At 31.8% G+C, this 25,711-nt stretch overlaps 2 protein-coding genes across 2 annotated transcripts; one reads left to right on the top strand and one right to left on the bottom strand.

The window, feature by feature from the left end:
• Positions 1–4,537: 4,537 nt before the first annotated feature.
• On the top strand, positions 4,538–8,584 carry LOC106776631 (B-cell receptor-associated protein 31). The gene is made up of 2 exons (XM_014664116.2): positions 4,538–4,977; positions 8,027–8,584. The coding sequence occupies exons 1-2, from the start codon at positions 4,695–4,697 to the stop codon at positions 8,389–8,391; spliced, it is 648 nt and encodes a 215-aa protein (XP_014519602.1). The 5' UTR covers positions 4,538–4,694; the 3' UTR covers positions 8,392–8,584.
• Positions 8,585–15,842: 7,258 nt separating this feature from the next.
• Positions 15,843–17,961, bottom strand: LOC106780033 (sugar carrier protein C-like). Its single transcript, XM_014668271.1, has 4 exons — positions 17,865–17,961; positions 17,451–17,782; positions 16,381–17,010; positions 15,843–16,289 (listed from the first exon to the last, which is right to left on the bottom strand). The coding sequence occupies exons 1-4, from the start codon at positions 17,959–17,961 to the stop codon at positions 15,843–15,845; spliced, it is 1,506 nt and encodes a 501-aa protein (XP_014523757.1).
• Positions 17,962–25,711: the final 7,750 nt, after the last annotated feature.

Raw genomic sequence — 25,711 nt, 5'->3', positions numbered from 1 at the left:
GAGGAATTGGTGGTGGTGGAGGAGGTGGTAGTGGTGGAGGAGGAGGAGTTGGTGGAGGTTCAGGTCATGGTGGTGGGTTTGGAGCAGGAGGTGGTATAGGGGGTGGAGGAATTGGGGGAGGAGGCGGTGGTGGTGGAGGGATTGGTATTGGAATTGGCATTGGAGTAGGAGTTGGGGTTGGAGGTGGTAAAGGTAGTGGTTCCGGTGTTGGTGTTGGAGGAGGTGGCCGTGGTAAACATTAAGCTCATGCATGCATGATATTAAGGAGCTTTGCCCAACGTTAATGCTTTTTTTTTTTATTTATTTATCATAAAGTGTTTTAAGGAGTCAAAAGTTTTTTAACAGTTACTTTAGAAGATCTATGTTAATTAGTCACACGGTCCATTCAAGTGTTCATAATTTGTATTTGAAGCAGTGGCTAGTGGCTATACATATTAATCATCAATCATGTCTTATTTCAGACTTGGGTTGTATTGTTTAATGAAGTTATTAGTTAATAGAAATGTAACTGCGTTAAAGTTTTATTAATTTCTAGATTTCAAACCTACATTTGCTTTCATGTGTAGTTCTGCAAAGCCATTCGCAAGGGTAGTGATGGAATGTTAAGCATGTCACAAGTCTATCTTAAACAAATTTGAATAACAATTTTTTAAATAACTCAATATAGCTAATTTATAAAAAAAACTTTGGATTATTTAAATAAAAATCTAATTCAGGAAACATACATATGGAAAAGCCTACTTTCGTGGAACATGGCCATACGTATGAGGAAAGTAGGCTAATATAAAATGGAAATGGAAATGATAGAAACCTATTTTTGTATTTGTATTTAATTTTTAATTTTATAAAATAGAAATAGTAGAAGTATTAATATTGAAGTTTTTTCTGAATTTTATATTTTGTAGTATGTTACAAATTCAAATCTAAATCATGTGAATGTTACATTAATGTAGAAAAAGAAAAAGGAAGATTATTAAGGATAGTGAGAATGTGTAAGGTATTTTTGGAATAAAGAAAATAATAAAAAGGTATAAAATATTTTTAAAATAAATTAAATTAATAAGAAAGTACAAGTCCCACCTGAAGAGGTATAGGAAGCAACACTCTTCGTATGAATAAGTTAGATTTAGAAGACCGACAAAATCAACACGAATGTCACCAGTTGATGCTATATCACACATAATGAACCCATGAAGCTCATTCTTCCTTGTTCTTGAGGACAAACACCGCTAATGAAATTACATCTAATTTACATATATTCACTAGTAGCTCATTATTCTTGCTTAAATACATTATTAATTAAGAGCCAACACAAGTAGCGTATTATACTAGAAACGTCCTCGTGTAAATTTACTAAGTAATAATACCACTAATTATTTCATATATACTTTATGTGCGTAAGAAAATTTTAAAATTAACTAATCTTAAAATAAATAAAAAATAAAAATATCATAATCATTATATTAATAAATAAATAAATAAATGACATACTTCTCTTCACTCTTTCTTCTCAATCGCAATTTTGGTATGCTTATATCAACAAAACAAAACCATTTATTTAATCTCATAATAGTTTCTTGTTGCAATTTTGTTAAAATTTCCTACTTTTAAAAAAAAAAAAAATCCTAACTTTACTTATGGTCTAAATAATATAAATTAAATATCAAACGGTAGAAAAAAATATGAGCGTAATGTCAATTAGAATTGTTACTAATTATAATGAGCGTTATTATCAATTTACTGAAAACTGTCTTTTAAAAAATATTACAATATGATAAAATATGATATTTTATCATTTTAATAGTGACATCTCTATTTTCTTGTAAATGTATTATTGTTAGCATGATTTTTCAATGGGTTGTCTTCTTTAATTATCGGTTGTGATAACTTAGTCTGATTTATTCTATTATATTTTATATTTTTTATAATTAGTTTGGGTGAAGTATATTATTTCTTTATGGGCAAAACAAAAATAGACTTCAAATAAAAGATTTTTAAAATTTTTTATTACTTTTATTAATTTATTATTTTTATTTAGCTGTTTGGATGATTTATTTTTTTAAATAATAATATTTTACATATTATAATAGTATTTTTTTTTGGAGAATTCGCTACAATTTAATAAAGGGGAAAATAAGGAGGAGATTTAAATTTTTAGAACACAAAAGATATCTTTGTGAACTGTGGAACCTTTTTTATTGATGGTATAAATAAAAGGTTTCTTGGTGTTGATGATTCATTTAACAAGAAAAAGAAATCTAGAAATGCAAAAAATCCTTTTTTTTTTCTTCCCAATATGAAAATTAAGTTTCCTAAAAGATAAGTAAAGTTGGCTAAACATACACAAATATCCAAAATTAAAATATAATTTTAAAAATATTACCTTTGAAAGTGATTGCATTTTTTATATATAAATACAAACTATTAATTATATAATTATTTACAAAATCATAGAAATCGTTAAGACAGTTTAAAAATCTACAATTTTTTTATGCGGAGATAATGATATTACAATCCTAATAAAACAAAGGATATTCATTACAAAATAAATTAGCATTTGTGATATTTAAAAAATGACAATTGAAGAAATGTTTGGCTAATATAAATTACATACCATAGTACGATCTTCACCTTTTCAATCTATTATCACATTCAAACATAATATTTAACCTCTTCCTAAACTTAAAGATTGTAATTATGAACTTTGATTCTAAATTTAACATGTTTGTGTGAGTTTTAGGAAAAAGAGGTGTAAAGAGATGAAAAGATAATGTATCTTTAAGTTATAGCTGTTTTATATCCTTCCTGAAATATTACACTATATATTAAAATTATATCTCTTAAATATATATTAATCTGAAAGTAGAGAATAATGAACTTTTTAATCCTCAATAAACAGGACCTCAAATTTACCTTATAATTGAATCTAAAAGTCTATATTAATTTGTATTATCTGAATTATCGAAAATGCATTTCTCATTGTAGACCATAGCTAACGAGGAACATTAATAAAAATTTAAAATTACTATATTTGAAATCACAATAAGATTGAAAATGGTTAGATCATAACTTTAAATAAAAGTAAGAATTAAAATTCACAATTAATAATTATCCTATTTAAAAAACAAGAATAAGATGTTTTTGAAATTTAAAAATTAAATTTGATATTGACCAAAAGGCCTCTTATTTTTTTAAGGATGATCTCTTATTTAAATATCTTAAACATTTATTTGAAAAAGTTGAATATTATGACGCTTCCGAATTTAGAAAAGTGAATACGTACATATATATATATATATATATATATATATATATTATTTTATGAGAAAACTTTTTTAACACAACTAAAATTTAAAAATATCAAAATATAATTTTTTTATATAAATTAAAAATAAAGAAATAATATTTGACAATTCACTATTCACTATATCAATATTTGATCAAAGGAATCAAAATATAATTTTTTATTTTAATATATGGCAATTTTATTCATCCGTCACATGTGAGGTCTCTTTCTAATTTAGACAGCTGTTTGGATATATAATTAATTATGTTTTGTCATAATTGACCAATGACTTTGATTCTATGCCTCATCTTATGACCAAAGCATGGCTATATTATTATTTATTAAGGATGTATTTCTACTAACTATAAAAATATGTTCTTTTAAAAGCAACAAATTATTTTTTTTTTATAAATTTGAATATAAAGTAAAAGTAATAAAAAATTGTCTAGATTATAAATAAGATTGAAATTCATAGAGTTATTTTATGAGTTAGGTAAGATAGTTTTTTAATAAATTTATTTCAGTAAGTTATTTATATCAACTTTATAAAATAATCCGTTAATATGAAATTTATATTTTACATATTTATTTTTTAAAATAATATTAAACTATTTTTTATAAAAACAAATAATTAATGAAATTTGGGATGTCATGAGATGTGAAATCATATTTATGATTATAATTTTTAAGATAATTATTTTATCACTACAGTCTTTTAATTTATTGATTTATTATTATACTTATTTATTAGTAAGTTAATCATACAATTTTTTATGTTTAATAAGTAATATCTATTTTAAATTATAATGAAGAATACATTTTTACACGAATTTTACCTGAAATTTAATTTATATAACCTTCTAAAATATGACGACGTGAAGTAAACTAAAAAAATAAAATTTGATTATTAAGGTTTATTATTATTTAACATTTAAGATGTGATTTAATAATTAATTTTGTATTTGATATCTTTGAACTAGTTTTACTAAATATTTTTCTATTTTATTAAATATTTGTTATTGATCAACTTGTACATAAATCAATTTTGATGAATGAACATTAATTTTATCTTTTATGGCAGCTAAATTTCTAAATAAGTATAGATTTTTCAAACATAACACATGTATATTAAATTTTCTATACCTTCAGTATAAAAAAACAATTAACTATGTGAAAAACTAATTTAAACCAAATTCTACATTAAATAATTAATTAATTTCCTCTTATAGAGTTTGAAATGAAAAATGAAGTTTTGAATACAGAAAATTCCAAACACATCATTGGACCAACACATTCCCTTGTTGAATCCATCCCTTTTTCTCCTCTTCGTCTCTTTCAATATCTTTCTGCTTTCTTCTATTTCTAATTCTAGTCTCTTCTGCAAGTGATCCAAAGTGATTTGGAGAAGATGTTGCAGTTACTCTACACTGCGATTTTCAGCGAAATGCTTCTGATTCTCACCCTCGTTTTCAAGACCCCTCTCAGAAAACTGGTCATAATTTCCCTTGATCGGGTCAAACGCGGCCGTGGCCCCATTGTTGTATCCACCGTGGGCGCCACATTGGTGGTGGTTCTCTCTTCCAGCCTCTACAGCATGGCCAAGATCCAGCAACGCATCCTCGAGGCCGGTATACTCAACCCCACCGACCAAGTTCTTATGTCCAAACACATGCTCGAAGCCTCTCTCATGGGTATGTCTCACAAACCTTTCGTTTCTCAACTCAAACCCCTTTTTTCTAGGGTTTGTGAGATTAGATTAAATTGTTTGAGCTATTTATTTATTTATTTATTTTTGTCCGTGGAACTAAGGAGTACTATGGACGACTAATTATTTAACTTTGAATTGATTTGTGATGAAGTGATTGTGGGTTTTTGTGCTCTTATCCATATATGAGGTTACAGTGATTGATGAATTTTTAGGAAATTCCGTTGTGTTGTCTTTTAAGGTTTAATTACTTACTCATTTGGTCTCGATATCTTTATAGCTGAACAATCTTTATGTTTTAGTTCTTATATTTAGAAAGTACTCGACTTTGTCCCAATGTATAATATGGATTTCCGTTTATATATTGGTTGGTTCTTCAGTCCTACTTGCTGTTTTACACAGGTCTGATTTACGTGACAAATGGTGCACGTGGGTTTCACTTCGTATCATATTTAGTAATGTTAGAATTATGAGTTGTATGTGAATGTGTTCCAACTAATCTTACCTGGTTGGAAGTGTAGTCAACATCTTTTTCTCCTATGAATGTAACTTGAATTGTAGAGGTGCATAAAGCCCTCTAGAAATATATTCTCTGGTTTTAGTTTCAAGTAGTAAATAGCGTAGAATGATTCAGTATTAGGCAGGTTGTCTATTTGAATTTGAATTTGAATTGTGAAATGTTAAGAAAATATTTGGTATGGATAATCATAACAAGGAATGGAAAATTACTCTTATGATGAAAACATGACAAAACGAGAGAAGAAGAAACAAGCAAGTGATGTGGTTTAGTTGCCCAATTCAGTTATTTATTTGTTTCATCTTATGATAGTGCTTTCAAACTACATATCTTAAAAATGAAGTGATGGTATGGTGTATCACTATTTATTTTGCATTCTTCAATATGACCAACTATTATCAAGGCTTCGGATGGTCTTCTCATCGTGCCCAAACCATCTCATCTGAGACTCTAGCCTTTCTTCCGTGTTTGCTTCTACATTCTTTCCAATACATCCAACCGTAATTTCTTATTTTCTTATATGTCCTTGTACTACAACATTTTCATCTATTCTACGTTTGGGTTATGCTCTTGTTGGTACATATTTTTGTTGTGAGATAAAATTACCATGATAGGAATGAGTCACTTGAGTGACCAAGAAATATTTCAATCTGCCTAACTGCTTAATTTAAAATCGGTTATCAAACATTTTTGTAAGGCTTTCAGTCCTACCTGATCATTTCCTAACTATATCATCTATTTAGGCAATTAGTGCAGCAACAATCCCTGAAGCTGAATGCTTAATATACAATGTATGGTCACCTTGGCTTTGCTTGTACCCCATGGTCTTCATCAGTAGTAAACATGCCAAACCATGCACTAGGAGACTGTTTCAATCCATAGTGTCTTCCTTAGTTTACACACATTTCCCGTCTCGGCTTTAAACCTTGGTGGGACCTGCATGTAAATTTCTTTCTTGAGATTGTCATGCAGAAAAACATAAGATATCTATCTAAGGTCTAATATATCTAACAGAAACATTTGTTTGTCAACTTTTGAAATAAGTTAGGAAACATAATTTCTAGTGTGTTGAATGATGGATGGCCTAAACTAAGGTGCTATAATGAAATTTTTTCTATATTGGAAAGAGTTGTCTATGACATAACAAAGGAATTTGACTCTTAGTGCTACAGATCCTATTGGTGTCCTCTAGATGGTAGAGCCCGATGTCTTCCTTAGCAAGTCCAATAACCTCAGTTGTTCCTTGATCCTAAAATTGACAGTTTGTAGGATTAAAAAACACCAAACAGTATAAATCCGTTGTAAGCTTGTGAACGGAAATCGAATTCATAGATATACATAACATCCTTCAGAATTAAGTTCTGGTTTATCATAATATCTGCTTTTTCAGCAACTCTAATGAATGTTTCAATCTGCACGTGCAATTTTTTGTTGCTTGGACAAGGTCTATAAGATATAAACCCAATAGATAATCGAGTCTTGTAGTCGATGGCTCTTGAATCAACTATCCAAACACCTTCTTTAGAAGAATTTAAGGTATGGAGTGAACAAGAGTAATGAATATTACTTGCGGATGTTAAGGAGCAATTACCCGAGTTTTTAGGTTTTTGTTAAAGTGTCCAGCAGCCACATAATTTTAGAATCTCCTCTGTGCTGAACTTTTTGGTGAATCAAGTTTTATGAGTATCAGACACTTTTGAGGTTTGAACTATGACAATGCAGGCTGGCGCAAGAGATTAAACAGGCTCCCAAGGATTTTAGAGAGTTGATACCTTGTCAAACAAATTGTTTCTGATATTATTCATAAAGGAGCAATTGCTATTAAATACAATACATAGATATAATAACTGAAAATCCTATATGATGGATATAATCTATCCTTACAACTCAGGATAGTGATCTTATACCATAACTATTAAATATAATGTTAGCCTATCAGTCCTCCTAGTCATGAAAGGTAATTAAATCATCTAACTATGTAATTAAAACTGTACAAGGAAATATTAACTGCAGTATAAATAAGGGTTTCTGACAAATAAGTACAACCTTGTAATAAGTACTTGATGGACAAAATTCTTTTGAACAGTGAGAAAGAATAATATTATAAAATTTAACTTAGTGGGGATAAAATTAAAGACTTTAAGGCATAAATAACATCACACTATAGTAGAGATAAAATTAAATAAATGGCAGTTACAAATGGGTATATATCCTTGTTAATTGTCGTCTTTATTTTGCTTTAAAACTGTTAAATTGTAGTGGTGTATTGTTTTATTGCATTCACTACACTTTCAGTGAGTTCAATATATTAGATCTTATATGGCAGTTTCAAATTTTGGGTTTATAGTCTTCATTTTTGGCTTTTCGATGAACTACTATTTCAAGATTCAACATATTTAGATTTCCTCTCGTGTGTTTTGTTTTAAGTGCTTTCTGTATGTCATGAGGGTCATGAGTTGGATATTTCTTTTTTTACTATAGTCTTTTCTATTCATAGTTTTGCTTATAAAATGTGCAGGGTTTTTGCTGTTCCTCTCTTTGATGATTGATAGATTGCATCACTACATAAGAGAGCTTCGTTTACTCAGGAAGGCCATGGAAGCTATTAAGAAACAAAGCCGAAGTTTTGAAGATGGCAAAAACGGTAATACAGAGGAACTGAAAGCATTGACAGAAGAAATTGCCACGTTGAAGTCCAAAATTAAGACACTGGAATCTGAATGTGAGGCCAAAGGACATGAGGCTAAGTCTTTGGAAACTGAAGTAGAAGCTCATAAAAAGCAGTCGGAGGGTTTCCTTATGGAGTATGATCGCCTGTTGGAAGACAATCAGAGTCTTCGGAGTCAGTTGCAGGCCCTTGACAGCTCTTTGCAATCGTCATAATAAAAAGAATATGTGATTTTGTTGAAATATCTAAAATAAAACTTTATCCTTTGTTTAACTACTGTTTGGATGCCTCATACTTTCTTAATGAGGTCACATATGTATATAAGTATTTGAAACAGATTAATCCTAGATCGAGTGAACTTGTTGAGTTTTAAGCAGCTCACATTATATATGAGTTTATTAGCCTATAGCCATATTCTTCATAATGATAAAATCATCATAAAGGAACGGATATTCTTGACAAAGTTGAATTTTAAGTTGTTAAATTCATAACTTGGAAAATCACCATAAATGAATCGAATTAGATAATCTTATGGTGCTATGAGTGGTGAATCTTACTCGCTTTCTTGTTTACAATGGTATTCTTTTCTATTTATGAAATTTTATAGATTAAATTATCACTTAACTGTTGTATCTTATTGTCCACTAAAATTGTTCTATTTGAATACTACTATTCGTTTTAATTATTTTTTTCTAGAAAAAAGTATATCTATTTTAATTTTACATCTATAGGTGCATTTGATTTCTCATTTTAGAAACTAACCAGCTGTTTGAACATACCCTCTAACATACTTTTTATCATTTTCTCTTCATTTCAATGTGTGATTTTTCTCCGTTCTCTTCATCTTCCAGAAAAAACACTCGTCGAGCATATGCATTTGAGCTACGAGCTGAACTTAAGAATGCTGCATCCGATGTGTCGAACCTGTTTTCTACAATTGGTTAGAACCATTTTTCAACTGGTAATTTTATTGGGCCCCAAGTAGAGGGAATAACTTGACATCACATAAATGATTGTTTATAAACTTTAGAACGGAAGGATAAAATTGAAGAAGGAAACAAATTACTTATCCAGAAATTCCAGTTTCAGTTAGCTCAACAGCTAGAAGATCTGCACAAGGCTGTTGCAGCATCTCTAATGCAACAAGAGCAGCAACTGAAGGTAATGGAACAAGTATGCACTCTTTCGTATCAACAAAGGCAAAGGTGGGTTTCCAATTGCAATGATGCTTGTTATTTGTCTTATCAGATTAACAAACTTGTTATGGTGTCCATCTTTCAGGCTATTGAAAATCTTAGAGTAAAGGTAGGAAAACTAAAAAATATGTATGGTTTCGGCTTTAAAGTTTTGACTGGCAGGTCAGAGTAAGGCGGATGGGCTGTCCCAAATCTTATATAAGCTTAAACACAATCTTTAATCAAGTTTTTTACTAAGCTTTACTTATTAGGTATTGGATTGTGATTACGGCTCTGCTAATCATAAGTTCATCTCAAAATCTATAAATATAAATCTCAGGTAAAGAGATAGGTGATTACATTTATTGCGAATTTAAGATCTTATTGTCCCATAAGTTAATTTACTGACTTAAGCATCGGAATGTCTTTGACATGTACCTGGTCATACTGTTTGGAGTGCTGACATTGAGAACATAAAGGAATTGGACTAAACATACTCAAAATAACATAAGTCGATCAGGAGAAAAGTGTGAAGGAATGTTTTACAGTGATTCTCGATTCCATACCCCAAAGACCAAGCATTCATTTGTCTTAGAGGATGTTATGTATTCGAGTAGGAGACGTAACGAGAACAACCTCTCACACACTCAAATCAAGAAACAAAATAATAAAAGAATGGAGTTGAACAAATGAATCTCTTTTATTGATGGTAATATGTGGATAAACAAAAGTAAACAATAATTGGGAGCATAACCTCCTTCAATTATTTGGGAGCATAACCTCCCTCCCATGACGGTGACCGCCTGTCAACACAACTCAATAATCAAAAATACCCTTAACCCTAAAATCTAACTTTATATATACTAATTATTTCCCGCCCATCTCACACTAAATATCTCTCTAGAATATATCTATATTTAATATAAAAGTTCCCATATTTAATGTAAATATTCCCCCGTATATTTCTCTAGCCTATATCATTAATATCTTATATTGTATATTTCCCTGGAATATATATTTATTTACTCTAATTATCTTATACTGAATATTCTCCTAAAACATAGCTCCCTTTATTGTAATTAGTTCCCGTTCATCCTAACCATTGTGACGGTTAGGATGGTGGCTCTTCAACCGTTCGGCTCAGGTCCTTCGCTGCTTCCCACCGTTTGGCCTGATCGCTCCCCTTTGTCCACCGTTCGACCTGTTCGCTCCTTGACTTCCATCATCTTTTCCAACAACACAAACCTAATTTCCTGAAACCCTAGCCGTCGTGAGCGAAGCCTTCAATCTCGTCGTCACCACCCAATTTCTTGCACCGCACCACCCCAAAACTTCACAGAATCAAAAACCAAAACACCTTCTTTCTCCCTTCCACTAGCCATCAACGACGACATAAACCATTGTAAAACCACCACACCATGAAACTAGCCTTCTTCTTCTCCCACCATTAACGCTCACTACACTTACTCTTCCACCTGCCGAATTCAACAACTTAGGATTTCCCAAACACAAAAATGAAGAGGAAACCAAGCCAATTGAGGCTTTTGGGATTGAACTCGAAAAACCAATGCAAACCAAAAATCACTTGCAAAAAAACAGATCCAGCGAAGAAGAAGGCTGCTACTGTTGTCGCTGTGGATTCTCGCCTCTCGCCAACCATTAAAACTTCCCTACAACTCCATATCACTGGTCTGCGACTAAGAAGGAGCAACAAACCTCTGGATTGGCTCGATGTGCTTCCAATTCCATCCACTTTCACATTCAACTTCTCTCTATCATCTTCTACCATGGCCGCCATCAATGACTCCCTCTACAAATCCCTTGTCGACAAGTGAGACGATTCAAAGGGGTCTTGGTTGGTTCTGTGTTTGGCTTTCCTTGAAGGTTTTGGTTCAAGATGGAGGTGATGGTGCAATCGCGATTTGGTGCTTTCGCAATGGAGGGGTTTCTAGGTTTTCTGATGCAGGTTCTTCACCGTTGCGATTTGGAATTGGATTCTTGGTGGAGGAGAAAACGACCCTGGTGCTGTGATTTCTAGGTTTCCTTTTGTAGGCTTGATGCATAGGGAAAAAGATGAAGCTTGCGATTGAGAATGAAATTTGCGATTAGGGTTTTAGGGTTCTTCATAATAAGGTTTCACAATTTGGGTGTTAAGTGTGAACTAGGAGGTTGATGGTTCTCCAATGAAGGTGTAGTGGTTCTGTGGTGAAGGAGAAGAAGATGGTGAAGACGCGGAGGATATTGGAGGCCTGAGGAAGAAGATGAACTCGCAGTGATGATTTGGGTTGGCCTTCGCGAAGATGGTTCACGATGGTGTTGCTATGCTGCGTGAGGAACGACGGTTCTACGGTGGCCTGAGAGGCGTTGATGGTGGCCAGGGGCCACGTTTCACTTCTAAATATACCACGTTTAAGTAACTAGACACGTCATCCCACCACCTGTGCAGAAAATTAACTCCGTTAACAAAATTTAACGGCAAGGGCTCAATTGCTTCAAATTAGCTGTTATAAGGACTCAATTGGGAAACTTTAAAAGAAGGGGATCAAAATGGGAAAACCCAACGAAAATAGGGACAACTAAAAGATTTAAACCTTATATATATACAAAAGTGCCACCGTATAGTTCTACCTTAAACATATTATATAATAATATGATATAACTTAAGAGTAAGACATGGCGAAGAGCATAAAACTTAACGAAATAAGTTTTAGAAACTGCAGATCTTTATTCCAACAACACATTATGTTTCCTCCAATGTGGAGAAACCAAACACATACAACTTCTACTTATTCGAGAGAATTAGACTCTCCACTCTTATTCTTTTTAGAATTTACAAAAAACAATGAAAAAGTACTAAAACAATTGCTTACTGTTAGGTATCAGAGTAGGAGACGTAACGAAATCACCCTCTCACACACTCAAAACAAGCAAAAGAATAATGAAAGAATGGAATAGAACGAATTGATATCTTTTATTGATGGTAATATATGGGTAAACACAAGTAAACAATAACTGGGAGCATAACCTCCTTCAGTCATCCAATAATTGGGAGCATAACCTCCTTCAATCATCCAATAATTGGAAGCATAACCTCCGTCAATTATCCTGGAGCATAACCTCCTTTACAAAACTCATAAATCAAAAGCATAACTCTAACCCTAGACTCTTCCTTTATTTATACTAATTATTTCCCGTTCATATTGTACTAAATCTTTCTCTAAAATATTACTCTAAATAAAATATTTCCCTAGAATATATTTGCATTTAATGTAAATATCCCTATATTTGATATAAATATCTCTCGTTATATTATCTTAGCATATATCCCTAATTATAAATATCTTATAATGAATATTTCCCTTGGAATATATATTTATTTACTCTAATTAACTTATATTATATTTATTTACTTTGATTAACTTATACTGAATATTCTCCCACCTTATACCCTAACACCTACACAGACTTTATAAAAGTATGAGATAACAAAACCTACCCACAGACAATTATAATTGTTTGTCCCTTTTATTTCTCCTAATATAAACATTTTCTTTGAACCTATCAATAACTCCCTCCATGAAGTTTCACCTTGTTCTCAAGGTGAAAAGCATGAAACTCCTTGTGGATGGCAGTAACATCTTCCTAGTTGTTTTCAATGGGTGGAAGGTGTTTTCAACTGTACGAACTACCTTCTTTTTTCCTTATTTTGTAATTTGTATCAAACTTATCAACACCCCTTCCATAAAGGTGCACCTTATCCTCAAGGTGAGAGTCTGAAAATTCTTTATGAATGCAGGGAGAATATTCCCCTAAATCCTGAATTTTGTCTTTTGAAATAAGCAGCATATGGAGTTGTTTATTTTTGCAAGTATGATTAGGCCCAAACATATAAATGTATACATGATATGCTTTAAGTATAAGTTGATAATGATGAGGATATGTGGCGATAAATAAGTTATGGCTTATGTATATTGTTGGCATAATTCCATGGAACTCTCGGGGATATTCGATGTGGCAGTTTCTGTAGTGTGTGTATTGATGTAAGCATTCAATTAGAGGTTATCCTGACACTCTAATAACTATCAAATATCAATTATAAAAGGGTGGGGTATGAGGCAAGAGTAGTAGGAGGTCCTAGTCTAGGGGCTAAGGCATTAACGGACTAACCTTGTGATTGTGGTAGGGTGAAACTCATTGACAATGACTCTGCAGAGTAGTAGAGACCATTATAAGTGCATAATCTGTGAGAGTCTGACTGTAACACTTTATTGGATGGTCGAGTCTAGATATATGTTTTTGTGTAATTCATGACATTGTATGTTATCCCTACATTAGCATCGTGATAGTTTTAAAGTTGTTTTGGATAATTATTTCATTGACATTTTAGCTTATCCTTTTGTTTGTAGTGTGTTTACTTTTGACTGGTCACCTCCACGTTGAAAATAGATGATGATGTTTCCATGAAGCAAGTCATAGGTGGAGATGATGCTAATGCTTAATTAGATGACTATAGTTAGTGGTTTCTTTTGCAATACCTTAAATCTTATAAATTTGACTCTTTTAAGTTTTCTTATGTATATAAAGTTTAGTGTTATAGTTACTTTATTTATATGTTTATTTTTTTTAGCTAATTGTTTTGTGTTATTGAAAATGTGATATTTCCATGATAGTGCTAGAATTATTGAAAATGGAATGTTACAAATGTATTTGTTTTTTTTTTCCTACAAAATTAACGTCTAAAACTAGTTTTAGACAATTATCTAATTATTTTTAATATAATTATTATTTAACTTATCTATTTGAAGATTTTATTAAAACTATTTGAGGATTTTCTTTTACTTACACATTTAAATTTATTCATTAATGATAAAAGAATAGAGAGATAATTTAAATAATGTAACATCAAATTTATAAACGTATTTCAATTAAATTATGTCGCTTTACAAAATTTATAGTTGAAAATTTATTTCTAGTTACATATACAAAATTTTATTTAAATATAAAATAAAATTATTTAATTTAAATTAAAATTATGATAGTATTTATTTTAAATTTTGGTAAAATTATTTTAATTATTTATTAAATATTTTACATTTGATTAAATATAAGATGAATTTAATAATATACAAGTAAACGTAAAATTTAACTTATAAATTAATTTTGAGAAGTTGATTTAAGTTTTCACATAATCACAACCAAAATAATAAATATTTTAAAATTAAGTTAAAATAAATAAATTGTATTCACTTAAAAACGTAATTTTATTTATAAAAATAAAAATATAATTCATATAAAAATATATAAACTTATTTTTGTTATATGTTGTAACAGTAAAATTTGTCAACATTTTGAAACCATGAAATAGTTAAGATTTTCACTGTATAAAAGATCACCGTGATAATTAGGTAAGTAAATAAATCATTCTAATATATTTAAATCCACATATAAACATTTTAAATAGTTGGTTAATCTAGTAGATAAAATAAATTACTTTATCGATCAGTATTTAGTTTATAAAAAAATCTCGCGAATAAATCAATCTGTCCGTGTTTCCAAATGATAAATTGGAAAATGAAAAAGACCAAGTTTAATAGAATTTTTTTTTTTTGAATTTTTAAGTGAGCGAGATAATCCACTAATTAATATATTAAGTCATCAAAATCCACAAATTCAACATCCAACTTTATATTTAAAGTAAGTATAATTATTTATATTTTAAAAAAAATATATATTATTTATAAGTTTATACCTAACATATCATTTGTCTACGTGTTTAGGATTATATTCCTACTCATATAACAATAATGATATTTGTCTATTCAAGATAATCCTTATAATCTCCAAAAACAATCACACTGGTGGTTATAGGCTCTTCATTGGAGCTCATACTCATAAATTTTTTACGGTTAAAATTAATAACGTTCGTTAATTCATAATTTAACCTTCATTCTGGGGCCAATTGATATTAAATTGTAAAGTAACTCTTAAAATTTACCTTTTAAAATTTTAGAAATAATTCTAGCCCTTTACCTTTTCTTTCATTTGCTTCACTAAGATGCACGACGGTGTCAATTTCAAGAACAAAATTTTCAATCTATTTCACTCTTTTGGTATTCTTTTAGACTCAAACTTTCCTTCTTTTCAATTGCGATTATGTTTTCATTATGTAACTTGTGTGTTAGCTTAACTCTGATTTTGTAATATTCAATAAAATTAATTATAAAATTAGTTTAACTCAAGAATTTTATAGTATTAAGTATGATAAGGGCATGCTTCTCTCTTTCTATATATAAATATATTTTTATCTTAATATGTTTCTATTTTTCAAAAAATTAAAACAATAATTAAAAAAAACCTAGTATATAAAAGCTAACAATACAAATGAACAACTAAGGTTCCACAGTTGAAAATTCTGAACTAAAAAAAATACATATTTCCTACTAAACTACTAAAAATAGTTTATACAACAAAAGAAGTATAAGAATAGTCTCTTAACACTCATCACTAACAGTGACATCAATTGGTTTAACAAACTTCTTCCAATAAGGATGATTCTGCCACATAACATGCATTTCTTCAATAGAAACGCCCTTGGTCTCTAGTAGAAGCTTGTAAATAAATATGTTCATCATAATGAGCATGCATGCAAAGAAAATAAACAATCCAAACTTCATGTGACAAAGCATGGTGGTGAAAATTTGTGCAATGACAAAGGTGAACATCATGTTCAGAGAGACATTGATACTTTGTGCAGCTGAACGCACTTCAAGTGAAAAAATCTCACTTGGAACCAACCATCCTAGAGGACCCCAAGACCAAGCAAATCCTGCCACGTACACACATATGCCACACACAACCACAATAGTATACCACTTTGGCAACATTCCTATGTTTCCATCAAGTCCAAATTTACATGCAATTGCTACGGTTATCACGATCTACGCAAGCCAAATCAAAACAACAATTAAATTAATCAATTACATTATACAAGTAAAATAACACTAAAAGAGTGTTAAGAAAATAGGTTACCTGACAAATAAACATTTGTATTCCTCCTTTTAAGAAAAGAGTTCGTCTACTGAACTTGTTAACGATGAATATGGAGACAAGAGTGGCAATTGCGTTGCAGCCTCCAATGATCATGGCATACAGGAATGAAGCATTGGCTCCAAAACCAATGGACTTCAATAAAATAGGAGCATAAAATATAATCACATTTATGCCGGTGAGTTGCTGAAACAAGGGAATGATTATGGAAAATGTGAGTTGGGGTCTATATTGTCTCTTTAATAAAGAAATCCAAGGATCTTTCATAGCTTTAGAGCATTCATTTGCTGCCATAAGATCCTTGAACTCCTCCTCCACATCTGTAGTTTCTCGAATCCCAATAAGTTCCTTCTTAGCTATCTCATGAAAACCACGTTCAATCCAAGAATATGGTGATTCATGAAGCATAAATGCGAACAGTGAATAACAAAAGATAGAACAAATTTCAAAGCGTACGCTATTACACAATCCTTCTCCATTCTCCATCTTCGCAGAAATGTAGTTGAAGACATTGGCAACAAAGATCCCAGTAGCAATTGCCAATTGTAACATCATATCAAGAACTCTTCTATGTTGACCTGGAGCAACCTCAGATATATACATTGATAGAGACTATAAAAAAAAGAAAAAAACACTTTGTAACATAATACATAACATAAGTAATATTTAATATAATGAAAATTAAAATATTTCTTTTTTTCATACTATGTATGGAAGCTAACTAAATAAAAATCACTTTTTAACACATAATTTACCTTCTATAAGTTTGTCAATTTAAAAAATATGTAAAGATATGTATTGTTTTCATTGATTATACAATAATATGTAATATAGTCACAATTAAAAGGTTTTTTATAAAGGGTACGTAACGTAAATTATAAAAAGATCACCTCAACACTTATTTTTTCTATTAAGTTTTTTAATTTTAAAAATATAATGTCAATATTTATTTTAAATTATTTTAATTCTAAAACATTATTAAACAATATTTAATGATAAGAAAAAAATCTTAAACAATAAAAGTTTATATAAAAAAATATAGATGGTATTACCTGATGAGTACATCCAATTCCTAAACCAAATAAGATGCGGCTGAGAATTAGCACCCAAACATGTTTTGCACTGGAACCCAATAAGTATACACGAAAAAATGCACTTACGAAAATAAATGCAATCCCTATTACAATGGTACCGCGTCTCCCAAAAAGCCGATTCAGAAAGGATGCAAATACTGATGCAATCAAAGCAGCCAAATATAGAGATGACGTGTATAATGTCAATATTTGGCTGTCAAATTTGCAATACGAGGATTTTATGTTCTTCTCTTGTTCATACACTTCATACAAGAATTTCTTTAGAAAAAAATCCATAGAACTCATGCCACCTGCACATGTTGACGTCAGTAATGAATAAAATAATCATTCATGAATAAAAAAAAATCATTAATGAATAAGATAAGTGCATACCTGATATACCCAGATGATAACCAAACACTAATCCATATAATGCAGTTGCAATATAAGTGCAAGAAACTCCTCTCGTAAATTTTCCTTGAACTGTCATTCTAAAAAGCTTTCCGAAAATAAGAATAAATTGATGCAAAGAGAGAGCAAACAATATCACACCAAGAAGTATCACAGTGATCACAAACAATTCGCCTGACTTTAATTTATACCCTATATTATGATTGATTTCTATTTGTATATCTATATCAATATCTTTCTTTTAATTGATTGGATTTTAATATTTTTTTCTCCCCTTGTTATCTTCACCGATTATATTGAGATATATTATTTTTATTTCTTTAATAAATAACATTGAAATATATCTTATGATATTTTTTATATCTTATTATATTTTTGAATCTACTATATTGATTTGATATATATTTTATAATATTTTTATATTAGTTAACTTATTTGATATCATTTGTGTATTTATATTATAACTATAACTGTGATTCTTAGAGCCTTTTTATGAGGGCATCATAAAATATAAATATTTGCATTGGCCATAGAATCTGAATCACACACCAAATGCTGGGATATCTTAGAGCCTTTAATCTCTTCCCCTGCACCAAATTTATATTTTATTCGTTTTCATTATCTACTTTATTTAAAGTTTTTTAGAGGATTGGGGTGTCATAAAATATATGTATTTACATCAACAATATAAGTTGAATCCTACACCGAATGCTGGGATATCTTCAACATTTATTTGGTATCTTCCCCTGTATCATATTTCTATTGTATTATTTTTGCATTTTGTACTTCTCTGGTGTTTTTCAGAGGATGGGGTGTCATAAAATATAATAAGTAATTACATAAACCATAGAAGTTGAATCCCATACCAACTACTGGGATATCTTGACCATTTAATTTCCTCCCCCACACCAAACAACAGAGAGATTGTTGACTTCAAACAGAGATAAATAACTGACTTCAACATAGATAAATCATTGCAGCAACAAAATTTCAGGGGTAACATTTGTGGTAGCACTTTCAGAATGATCATCAGTTTCATATGCAAGATCATCAACCAAAGTTAAAGGATTTATCTTAAAGTGGTTCATATTTAAGAGGCAAATTGAAGGCAGAAAAAGGGGAAGACAAAAGATACCCAAAATAGATCCAAATCCTGTTATTAAATATCAACCAAATAAGTTTAAAGGTCACAAAATTACTATTAATATCATTATAGCTAACAACATAGAGCATAATATAAAAAGACAACAACATATTAAAATTATTTATCCATATATGAAAAGACAACAACATAAAGCATAATACTTAATATGAAAATTCAAACGAAAAAAAAAAAATGTTATCTTATCAGAAAAAAAAAAATCCCACCCATTCAATATACAGAATGGAGGCTGTAGGAGTTCAATAAAACAAAAAACAAAAAACAAAAAACAAAACAAACGGGCAGAAAAAACAAAATGGATCATTAGTAACATTTACCCGTTATGTTTTTATCCCGTGGAGTATCAATCAAAAGTGCAAGACTTGTTAACAGAACATGCAGTGTATTGGTTGTCCGCGTTTAAAACTTATAGGTAATCAACAAATATAGTATTTAAAAAACGAAACCAACCAAAGGAGAACAACAGCAAATTAACAACATAATAACATGAAGGAAAAAATTACTAAATTTTGTGAATCTGAAATTGAGAAATGATAAAAGTTACATTGAATAAAGAGAATACTTCTTCTTGAAGCTTAAATTTGTTTTCTTGTGAAAGTTATCTTCTTAAAAAAGAAAATACTATATCCATTATGATGCATATCAAGGAATAAAGAGACCGGTCAATCTTACAAATTATAAGTTATAATGCAGTGTTCACTCAAATGGTTATAATGCAGTGTCGTATAACTCTTCTTCCCTAATGAAAATGACACATCAACTTTTCATTTTAACCTATATTCTCTAGCCAATTTCAAGGTTAACAACTACTCACCCCCTGATAAAGTTATGAAAATATCATTACACAATCTGGTTTTCTGCCATCTGAAAATGATATTTGGATATCATCTAAGAGATTACCGTCCTAAGATATCAAAAGATCACTTCACAATTATAACATATCATCAAACACATTTTACTGACAAGGATTAATAAGAACATTTAAGAGATTATATATGTACATTTCATGATCCGCCACATTGCGTTTCTGCCTGTCAAAGAAGGGAACTGAGAAGAAATTTTTTTTCACCAAAATCCTAAGGGGGCAACTGAGATAATGATGGGTCCATTTGTTAGCTCTTTTCCACAGTAAAGTTCAATCCTTTTAGATCAAAAGAGGCGAAAAGAATAACGGCTTATGCAACACCTAACTTACTGATTTGGTAAGAAAATGTTGCCATGGATCTCATTGCAACCATGTGGATCCTCGTACACCCTCTTCACACTTGGTTTCCTAATATCCATGCACCAAAGTTACGCATAGAGACAAATTTTTACATACTTTCCTTCAACAAAAAACAAATAAATCCTTGACCTTTGTCTAAGAATACATTGGATAGTATTTCTACAAGGGTCTCGAGAAGTGATTTGGTAACTTATGAATAATTGATGAACTGGGTCACATCAATCTTTAGAAAAAACACGAAAAGTATTCGAAAGGAGTTGATTCTTCTTCGCCGCCTGTACCACTGCTGTCGTCAAGTGATGTACTTTGTGCTGTAGTTCACCATACGCCATCGTCTGCCGTCGACTCTGTACTGCCATCTGCACCCGCAAGTGTTTGATCTGAGAATAAGTCAGGGTCGAAAAAACAAAGGGTGTTTCACCTACACGTCCAAGCACTTCATCTGCACCTCGAATGACAAAATTACCTATACTATATTAATATTTAATAAATTAAATGCTCAGATTTTTTAGGGTGTCAGTTATTATTCTAAGGATCCCGATATTTTGACACTTTTATTTTAACACTCTTTTAACAACACCATGTGTCAGCACGGGATTGGTCCCTTTTTAAAAAAAAAAAATAAAAAATGTGACATCAATAATGAGGCAGAGATTTGAATTTTTGGATTCCAACTTTGCCATTTCCTGTTTTGATCTGAATTTAACATTCTCTTTCTTCTCTGTTTCATCAAATTTTTGAATTTCTCCATTCCGATACCATTGTTGGGTTCGCTTTCAGCCTTCCGATATCACTCTTGCCTTCGTTTTCGCCATCGGAGTATGGTTCGTCCTTCTCGTTACCTGTGGGTGTCACTGTGATTGCATTATTTTGTTCTTCGTGTCTTCGTTTTGCGAAATGGTGAGTTCTTCGAGCAGGGTAAGCGCATTCATCTTTGGTGGGTTTTGGTGTTTAACGTTTCGTATTTTGAGTGTGGGTTTTGTGTGTTGTTTTTGATTTAGGGTTTTTAATTTTTGGTTTTTGGATTTACTATGCAGTTGACGGTTCGTCACTCAGTTTCAACAAAGTACATATGCGGTTTGAACAAACGTTTGAGAAAGGAGCACCGGTCAGTGATTGCGGGCACTTCTTTTCGGTGATTTTTAGATTTGGCTGATAATGTTAAAGTAGGTAGGAAAATCTTGAGTGAGTTGGTGTTAAATGGGTGGATTCAAGTACTGGTTTCTTAATTGGAGAGAAAGTCGTGCCCATGAATGAGAAAGAATTTTGTTTAGCTTTGGGGTTGAGTTTAGATGGGAAAGAGATTAATTTAAAGGGAGAATGTAAATTTGGGAGACAACCTCGTGAAAGGAGCTTTGGAAACTAGTCTGGTGTATGGTTTATTGTTAGAGTGATTTATTTTATTATATATATGTTCCTAGTATGATTTGAATTGTTGAATTTCAGGTTAATGATGATGTTGGTGTTGATCTTGGTACAATGAAGGATAAGAATGATTTGAAGGATGAACCAAGACAATAAATGAAAGATGAAAAGACATCAACAAAGAAGCTACTTAAGAGAAAATACAAAGAGTGTTTTATGCAAAGTTTACACTAGCAAGAAAGTCTTGTTGCAGAACTTAAAAGGAGGGTCTTGTGTTGGAGGAAGAGGTGACATTTGAGAAAGCTAGACGAAGAAGACCACAGGATGGTGGACACAATGTGCCACATGAAGAACCGTCCATCTCCCCTGGAAGCATCTCCCTAGGAGGCATGTCCACCGATCCTCCTCCAATGAAGACATATGTGAGGATGGGGTCACGAAGGCATTATAAGAGTAGAGCGCTTAGGACTCCTTACGTAGGATTGCTTAGAATAAAAAATGAGTGAACTTTGTATAGCTTTCTTAAGAGGTTGTAATACGGAGATATTGTAACATGAACATATGTTTTGTAATTTGGTTTTTATAATGTTCAATGTGATAAAAATGCAATTTGCCTTCATTATGATATTATTACTTGCTAAGTGAATTGCATTTGATATTGAAAATGGGAAATCTGGTTTTGTTTGAATTGTTAATGAATAAAGTTTGCATTGAAATTTTGTATTGAAGGATGAAGGAAACAAGGATTGTTTTACATACAAAAGATTGTGTATTTTGAACAAAAAAACTTAGTCCAGGACCTGGAAAAAAGTTATGCAGCAGAAAACCTGTGGTAATAATTTACCACAGAGTGGTAAACGATTACGCGAGCTGGTTTAGTGATTTGGACACAAAGTTCAACAGAGGGAGCCCTTATTTTGTTCACACGCACCATGGTATTAATTTTTCAATGTAGACCAGAGGTGGAGTTATTTTGGTGTCATTTAGTGGTTTGGAGGTTTTCTAAGTGTGGTTGTTCATGTTTGGGTAGGCAAGGAAGGTATGATGTTGAGTGCAAGCTCCCAAATCATGTCCAGGAAGAAGTTATGCAGAAAAAGTTATGGTAATCGTTTACCACAGACTGGTAAACGATTACGTGATCTGGTTTAGTGATTTGGACACAAAGTTCAACATAGGGAGCCCTTATTTTGTTCACAGCGGACCATGGTATTAATTCCTAAATTTAGAGCAGAGGTGGATCTGTTTTGGTGTCATTTAGTGGTTTTGAGGTGTTCTAAGTGTAGTTGTACATGTTTTGGTACGCAAGGAAGGTTTGATGTTGAGTGCAAGCCCCCAAATCATGTCCAGGAAGAAGTTATGCAGAAAAAGCTGTGGTAATCGTTTACCACAGACTGGTAAACGATTACGCAAGCTTGTTTAGTGATTTGGACACAAAGTTCAACATAGGGAGCCCTTATTTTGTTCACAGCGGACCATAGCATTAATCCTGAATTTAGAGCATAGGTGGATCTGTTTTGGTGTCATTTAGTTGTTTTGAGGTGTTCTAAGTGTAGTTGTACATGTTTTGGTACGCAAGGAAGGTTTGATGTTGAGTGCAAGCCCCCAATTCATGTCTTGGAAGAAGTTATGTAGTAGAAACATTATAAGGACATACCATGGTCCTCTGTGTATAAAACTGGGGCTCCTACTGCTGAGGTTTGTGTCCAAATCCTGGATTTGAGTCGCGTAATCGTTTACCAAACTCTGGTAAACGATTACCACTATGTTTTCTGCTGCACAACTCTGTGGACTTCATCCAACTTGATGGACTCACACATATGGATCATTTTCCTCCCTCTTGGGGTGTCCAAACAACACCTCCCACACTATAAACACAGTTTCATAATAGTTTCAATTAAAAGTAGTTGATTTCTGCAAAAACATTACAAGGACATATCATGGTCCTCTGTGTATAAAACTGGGGCTCCTGCTGATGAGGTTTGTGTCCAAATCGTGGATTTCAGTCTGGTAAACGATTACCACTGTGTTTTCTGCTGCACAACTCTGTGGACTTCATCCAACAACTTTAAAAACATTACTTTTCTTTTATTTAAAGGAATTATTCATATCGTGCTTTCATTTCCCATTAATACATACACAACGTAAATACAAAGACATTGCAAATCACCTTACCATCAACAATGTAATCTCGTATATATATATATATATATATATATATATATATATATATATATATATATATCAATGGAGATCAACAAATCATCAACAATGTCATCTTATATACATATCATATGTACAGGGTACAATGTAATTTGGAATACATATTAACATCTAACAAATCTTAACAATCCTACAAAAACTCATATTCATGTAGCGCTTCCATTCTTGCAATATTCTCGTTGGCCGAATCCATGGATATACGAAGTCGCCACTACAAAACAATAACATAACATACAATAAATACTAACAGTCACACCTTATACATCATCCATAACAATAAAACATTAAAAATTTCATCTTACACTTAGTTTTATTGATGCCATTGGACCTGCAGTGATAACAATTTCCACAAAAATAGTTAGGTTTCGCTAAAGAAATAAACCATTCTATTGGATATGAGGTTAGAGTAAGTTTCGAGTTGCACTTACCCCAAATATAAGAACACACCAACAACGGCGAAAACAGAAATGGTAGAGGGCGGGCTTCAACAGTGCACACGAAGGATGCCCAACACACAGACAATACCCAAGCCACCGAGAAAGCCTAAGAACCGAGAACGTGATGATGAGAGAACGAGAGCACGAGAGTGATGAACAGAGAACCAGTGCAACGAGGGAGAAAAAGTGAGAAACCGTGAAGAAAATCTGAAACTGTGAAAAAGAAATGAGGAAACAGGGCGCCAAATCGAAAATTCATTCTCTTGCCTTTCCCATTATGCCCCTCACTTACCTCAGAAAACCAGTTTCATTTCATTAAAAAATCAGCCAATGCACAGACGCCATGTGGCGTTATCAAAACCGTGTCAAAGAAACGGTGTTAACATATCCTTTTCGTTATTCTAAAGATAATTTTCCTTCCACATTTTCAAAAATCTTGCATCTCACTTTCTCTCTTGCTCTCTTTTGTTCTTCTCTCTCATTGGTTGCACGCAGTACACTCCAGCCACACACATAAGAGATCTTTGAGAATTTAGGAGTTCCCGAAGCAACCTATGCAATAGAAAAGGAAGATCTTGTACTCTCTGCAACCACCATTCGGAATCAATTCCATAAAAAAGTACAATGAAAGGGAAGAAAGCAAGAAAAAAGAAGATAGACACCTAAAAAAAAAGAGGAGGGTTGGCCACCGAAGCCATAGCTATAAGCATGAATTTTGGAGAGGATCTGAGCAACTTCAAGATCATGACGCTGGCTAAGAGAGTGTTCGATGGGGATTAAGAGAGTGATCGTCAGCGACAGAGAGGGCATTTGCAAGAGCTTGTTCCTGATGCATGCTGCCACACGAGCATGATGCAATTTGCTGTAAAATGAAAAGGTTGCGAATTGATGGATGAAAGATTGAAGGGTGAAAAGAGAAAGCGAAGTACAGGGTTTTGATACCACAAAACCAGTGAGAGCAATTGGCTTCACAAGGAATGTGAAAGTTGGCATGGCAGATTGAACAGAGATAGTTGGGAAGAGGACCAGGCTCCATTTCCACTCCTTCATTCGTTGTTTTCTCATTCTCCACCTCTTCTTCTGTTCTTGCTTTGCTTCCCAGATACATCTATAAAAGAAGGTAATATATATATATATATATATATATATATATATATATATATATATATATATATATATATATATATATATATTTAGGGTTTGGGGTTTAGGGTTATTCAGGGTTTAGGGTTTAGGGTTATTTAGGGTTTAGGGTAAGTTAGGGTTAGGGTTATTTAGGGTTTAGGGTTTAGGGTTTTTTAAGGTTTAGGGTATAGGGTTTAGCGTTTTTCAGGGTTTAGGGTTTAGGCTTTTTTAGGGTTTAGGGTTTAGTGTTTATTAGGATTTAGGGTTTAGGGTTTTTTAGGGTTTAGGTTTTAGG

Source organism: Vigna radiata, chromosome 2 (assembly GCF_000741045.1).
Source record: "Vigna radiata var. radiata cultivar VC1973A chromosome 2, Vradiata_ver6, whole genome shotgun sequence".
Classification (NCBI taxonomy): domain Eukaryota; kingdom Viridiplantae; phylum Streptophyta; class Magnoliopsida; order Fabales; family Fabaceae; genus Vigna; species Vigna radiata.
Note: the sequence above shows the minus strand (reverse complement) of the source record. Positions and strands in the feature narration are given on the sequence as shown.

Coding starts and splice junctions, on each gene's coding strand:
- LOC106780033 (XM_014668271.1), bottom strand. CDS start 17,961: ATGACAGTTCAAGGAAAATTTACGAGAGGAGTTTCTTGCACTTATATT. Junction 17,783..17,864: donor TTATCATCTGGGTATATCAG/GTATGCACTTAT, acceptor CAACATGTGCAG/GTGGCATGAGTTCTATGGAT. Junction 16,290..16,380: donor TACAAATGTTTATTTGTCAG/GTAACCTATTTT, acceptor TGGCTTGCGTAG/ATCGTGATAACCGTAGCAAT.
- LOC106776631 (XM_014664116.2), top strand. CDS start 4,695: ATGTTGCAGTTACTCTACACTGCGATTTTCAGCGAAATGCTTCTGATT. Junction 4,978..8,026: donor GCTCGAAGCCTCTCTCATGG/GTATGTCTCACA, acceptor TAAAATGTGCAG/GGTTTTTGCTGTTCCTCTCT.